The sequence below is a fragment of the Alligator sinensis genome, unplaced genomic scaffold (assembly GCF_000455745.1).
Source record: "Alligator sinensis unplaced genomic scaffold, ASM45574v1 scaffold87_1, whole genome shotgun sequence".
Classification (NCBI taxonomy): domain Eukaryota; kingdom Metazoa; phylum Chordata; order Crocodylia; family Alligatoridae; genus Alligator; species Alligator sinensis.
The window spans coordinates 3256748-3262747 of NW_005841929.1; the positions used below are offsets into that span (position 1 = coordinate 3256748).

A 6000-nucleotide genomic window follows, 5' to 3' on the forward strand; every position below is an offset into this window, starting at 1 on the left:
GAATGAATAAGCAAAGAAAAGAATGGATGAATGACACTACAAATGAATGTGCAAGAGATTGAGGAAATGTTATGGCAATCAACTCCTCTGCAGATTCATTCTTTTTTTTTTATTCCAATATTACACTTCTTTATCAGATACTGGGACAGAGCTAGAGGAGAGGGGGAGGGGACAGGAGAAAGATCTTCTAGCGGCTTTCCCTATATTTATGTCACTTCAGTGGGAAGCCTGACTACAAAGAATATCTGGTATATTTATAAATACATCTAAAAGTATTGAAATGGGAAGGCAAATCTTCCCCTACAATTTCAATTTAATAACAAATAGATGCCCTCTGATTGGATACAAGCTATAGAAGCTTGCAATGCAGTGTTTCTTCTCTGAACACTTTTTACAAACATTCCTATTATTTAACTGGGGGCAGGGAACCCTTTGCACTGTGCCACCCCAAAGAAAATTCCCTAAATATTAAATTGGGCCTGAAGCTCTCTTATCTATGATTTTAAATGGTACGTTTTAGGTCCAGCTGCTTAACCATCTATCCACATCGGGTTAAAGCGTAGACCTATAAAACCTGCACTACTTTAATGTATCAATCAAGAGCTCTAATACACAATGCGTTTCATCACCACGTGTACTCAGCTATTTCATGTATAACAGAAACTACCTACTGAAGTTCATTATAATGAAAGGCCAGCTGAGTATTACAATACCACGTGGTTTCAAAACACTTCACTGGACTTGTGCTGAATGGTCATTCGGCAAGTTCTCTTGGACAGCAGAAACCACCATTAAGATTGATGAGTAAAAGCTGCATGCAACACATTCTGTCCTCAGACTGAAGGAAGGAAAGAAGAAAGTCAAAACTATAGCATCTCATGTTCTGACTTGTAAGAAATACTTATGGATTTTACTTTATTTAGTTTAGTAGGAAAGCAAAGCTCTTTTCCTTCCCAAGGTATCATCTCCCATTCCAAAAGGCTTTTTTTAGGATCCTGTACAACTGGCATGGTTGGAGAGAGCCTTTATTTCATTCCTGCAACAAAGAGGTAAGGGAAGGGAGCAAGGGAGAAGATGCCTACTTCCAGGAAGTTCCTCTTCTATTACAGAAATTCTGTTTAGAGAGGCCTGTTTTGGGGGTTTTTTGCTTTTGTTTTTTTAAGTATACAAAGCTGTGAGACTTAAATTATGTACATCATGTAAATACCTCACAGTTAAAATATACCACTGATGGTACACACAGTAGTGTGGGATACTGCAGAGGCACTCAAAAAGGGAAGTCCTGTACATGCTGATTAAACAAGTACATCTAAGGATGAAGTCATTTTTCAATAGCCCCATATTCTGCAGCTGTGCAAGTGCTACCTTATGAATTATTTAACTCAAATATCACAAAAGCTGCTGGCTTTTGTTTAAGGGCTAGTTTTGTTAAATTAAATATTAATATTTAATAGTAATATTACTATTACATATAGTTCTCCATCAACACATACATTTCCAGATGTGTATAAATACATTTTTCCACCCCTCAAAATCCCTTCAAAACCTAGAAAGGATTTTTTTTTGGTTTTGAACACTGAAGAAGTCAGCTGGCATTTCAGGTTTTTTTTATTCTACATGGTATACAATGTATTTTGCTATGGTATAAAATTCAAAGAAGGATATTCTTACTGTGTGACCAAAATAAGCAAGATCCTCCAGTCAAGTATTTCCTCCTACCAATGACTAGGGGACTAGTTAACTCGCAGGAAGACAAAACAATTACTGCAGCTTGGTTGTGGCACAAGAACAGATTTTTCAGGCATTTCCTGGCAGCCCCACCCCTAGCCTCCAATTGGCAGAGTGGCATTGCATTTAACATCTTAAAAGATGGCACTGAAACATTTTCACTTCACTGACTGGCACCTTCACTTAGTTTAAATCACTAGCAGACAGTAACCCTCGATCACAATCTATGATCACACTGTCTTTACATTGCAGTAAGCACTGGGACATTCTAGAAGAGTGTATTATATGAATAATGTTGGGTTTGGGTTTGTTTTTTTTAAAAGAAGTTGATTTCACAGGAAATCACGAGCAATGCAATATTTCCAGGCTATCACAGGCAATGATGTTTTCACGGTTTCTGCAATAACTGTAAATTAAGCAAACCCCTGCCAATGAGTCAGGCCTTTTTATAGCAACTCAACCAACTTTCCAGGTTTGAAGGTCAAACCTGTACTTCAAACAACTTGAACCCAAGCTGACCAGCCTAAACAGCACTGATTATTTGTTACCTTTGTCAGAAGTCCCTCTCCTATGTTTTTTGCCCAGACAATAGTTTGGGAAACTGTTGATGCTCCACCATTACTTAGATGGGACCTGGTATGATACCAAAATCCTTTTAAATTTCTATTATTGAAACACATCTCTCTTCCAGCTCCAAGATCTAGAACAACTTGGATTGAGTGTTTGGGGGGGGGGGGGGGGGGGGGGGGGGGGGGGGGGGGGGGGGAGGGGAGGCGGGGACAGGGGGACACCACAGCAGGAAGCTTACCTGTTCACTAGGATAGGATGGGATGGGACGGGACGGGACGGGACGACAAGGATGAGGGAAATGCAAGGGAAAGGAAAAAGAACCCTTCTCCTTAGTGTAAAGGATGACTTAAAAAAAAGCAGAGAAATTCTGGAAGGGCTTGCTCCTATAACCTGAGGATAGAGTGCAGATGGTCCTGATGAAAGCAAGGTGGACAAGGCTTGCTGAGCTGAGGCTCCCTGTGGGAAGCAGATGAAGAGCTGCGACTCTTGCAATACCTTCTGAGGCAGCTGAACAATGGGGAATGAGAAGTCTGAAGCAAAGGCTGTAGAAGACTGCCCTGCAGGAGGAGGAGACTGGAAATCGCCAATATCCGATGAAGTCAGCTGTGATGAGTCACTTGAGTATTCTGGGCTTCCTTCTGGCCAGCTCCGTCTGAAAGATCCTCCTCTAGACACTGTTAGCTCAGGACCAAGGTAGTTACACTGCTCCTCTGTCACAGGCTGAAGACGACCATGCAGCCCTATGCTTTGAGTGGACTCCTCCTGATTAAAATCCATGGAGCCACAACGGCTTCTGTAGACACGCTGGGGTAAGACTCCCCCTTCTCCTGGAGCAGAACTTGGCGTGTGCACATGGAACTCAAAGACACAGCTTGCTCTCCCATCACCACTGTGGGTTAGCACAGCAGGAGCAGAATGTGGAACAAATACCTGGTGGAACTTCATCTGTGTGGAATCTGCACTTAATGGAGCTGAAGCACTCGATAATGGTGAAAGAGGGCCCATCCCAGAATCCAGTCTTAGTGTCTGAAAGGGTCTTGCCAGGAATGTCTGCCCAGATTGGTAGTCAAAAGCAGAGCTCTGGGGAAGGCCACCTTGCACATGCTTCTGTTCAGGCACCTGTTTCAAATGCTGTTCAGTCCCCTGGGAATTATATGCCATTGTATCATAGTGCTCCTGCAACTGCGGTGGATAGTGCATGCCCACTAAATACACTGCTTCTGGATGCATTCTATAGTGAGCATCCTCAGGAGGTGCTGGACCAGATCTGCAGTCACTATACACTGGAGCAGGCTCAAACACTGGATTGACTTGTACATGCAGTGGCTCTCCAGTGACCCTATGAGGTGTGCCCAGCATAACCACTGCCTCTGAGGTCCAGTTTGTTGGACTACCACCTGGGGGAGCTAAATTTTGGCCAGTCTTCAGCAAGGGCTGGAAATGGCAGGTTTGGGCTTCCAGAAAAGAAGTGCTCTTGCGCCGCTGAGCAACTGCCACCTTTGGCGGGCAAACAGGTGGTGGCGAGAAAGACACTGGCCGTTCATGAACGGTAGGGAAAAATATCTGTGAATCTGGGAACATTGGTGTTCCCCCACGTGGATGCACCATGGACTGAGGCTGTATTGATATGAACAAGACAAGTAATTCATACATTTAGAAGTGAAATTACATTAACATGCACAGCTCACTAGGCAGCTCTGGGTAGTAACCTTATAGAATGCCTAACTCGGTGCATGTTCAAACGCATACATACTTAGGTTTAGGAATGCTGTAAATATCCATTAAATACATCCATGGCGATCACAGCTGAATACGGAAGTATTTGCTTATGCTAGTAGCTGCTTTTCCAGTCCCGCCCACTTTCTCACAAAAAAGGAAGATAGTTTTGCCAGTAACAATGAAACAGGACATACCAAGTTGTCCAGGAGTATTTGCAACTGCTTTAAGAAAGGTTCAGAATGAACTAGCAGTGAGAATGCAGCAACAATTTTGTATTTGCAAGCCCACAAAAAGACAAGCAACAGCAAGAGATGTTCAGGGGTGTTTGGGGGTCATTATATTCAGTTAGTCATGGATAAAAGGGTACAGTACTGCTGGCCTCTAAGGAGCCCCAGTGACTACATGTGCAGACTACAGGAAAAGAAAAAGTTCCTCTTTGGGCTACAAGATTAAGCCACCTGATACAGTTGCCCATTACACTGCATCACCTCAACAGTCGATTTTTACCATTACTTCTTTCCTTTTGGTGTTCATTTAGTTAGTTATCAACACTCACTGGGATTGGTTACACCATTCCTGTGCATTTAACCTGGATATCAAACTTCAGACACTTTATGACAGTGCTACAGTGAAGTCCTCAAGCCATCCCCCTGCATTAGACAGATGGATTAAAAGACAAACAAAAAAACCACACAACTCCCCTCCCCCCGCCAAAAAAAACCTTTTCCTTTTTCCAGGTCAAACACTAAAATTGGGAAGTCACACAATTATTAAAAACTACTGTGAATTGAAATGTTGCGCTGATTTACAGCAGTGCCTCATACTTTTCTACTGATATTAAATATGTATTTTTAACTGCTCTTGAAAGAACAGTAGCAACTGTGTGCGCACCTTCTGTACCATATCCTAGACTCACAGGATAAAAAACGTCTAGAAGGTTGCCCCAACCAACAAAGAGTTCAAAATAAGAAAGATTTTGTTCAAGAATATCCAACAGGGTATTAAATAAAAAGGTGTAGATTATGCAGATCATTTTATCTTAATTTGCAGCATATTGAGCCATGGCACAATATTACCCCTTTCAGAGCAAACTTTTGTAGATTCTCTCAACAATTGATTTCTTTACAACAACATTTAGAATTGTTTGTGCTTATTTTATCAAGTAGGTCATTCCATTTCCCCCCTGGAAAAGCAGCAGCAAACTCCCATACTGCAGTGTTGTGAATAAGGAAAAGAGAAAGAAAGAAAGACTAACTCGTGTTCTAGAAACTGAGTCCATGCTCTCCAACTTCCTCTTTGATTTGAGGGTGTTGGTTGTAGCCATGTTGGTCTAAGGACATAGGCAGACAAGGTTCTTTGGGTAAATCTGATATTTATTAGACCCACTAAGTAGTTGGAAAAATAGTTCTTTGCAAGGTTTCAGGTACAAACACTTCTTCAGGCAGAGGGGGAGTCTACAGTTGTATTGTGCTCTACTGGATAGGGTAGAAGCCAGAAATTTTCCTCAAATCCAAGAATATATAAATTGAAGCTAACACCCTTCAGTTGGATTCAAAATTAAATTACTTTATGAGGACTGGCACCCAAAAAAAATCTCCTCCTAAAAAAGTCAAACGTTCCATCCCTCCCAGAGAATATTTATATGGAAATGAACAAAAGCTTAAAGTTACAATTTCCCTTAGGAATCGAACAGGAGGAAGCTGAAGTGGTATTTGCTATTCACACTGGTGGGAACAGTCAGATTTGTTATAACATTGAAAATTAATAAGTATCACTGTCCCCATGAAACAGGCCTTCGGCAAACTAGCTACAAACAGGTTACATTTTAATGCTTGTTGTAACAACATTAACAGTTGTATGCAAGATCTGACAATCTCACTGACTGCTCAGGAGCAGATGCAGAGAGGCGATTCACTAACCTTTTAAAGACAGGGACTGGATTGCAGCTTCTCCTTTTACCTTCACTGGTATTGTTGGTTCTTT

General features: G+C 41.8%; 1 protein-coding gene across 1 annotated transcript in view; it reads right to left on the reverse strand.

Moving 5' to 3' along the window:
• Positions 1–6000, reverse strand: part of WNK1 (WNK lysine deficient protein kinase 1) — a 147848-nt gene that overhangs the window by 43889 nt on the left and 97959 nt on the right. The window contains exon 11 of the mRNA XM_025198808.1: positions 2689–3915. Within this exon, the coding sequence (XP_025054593.1) occupies positions 2689–3915 (1227 nt within the window). The remainder of the gene's footprint in view (positions 1–2688; positions 3916–6000) is intronic.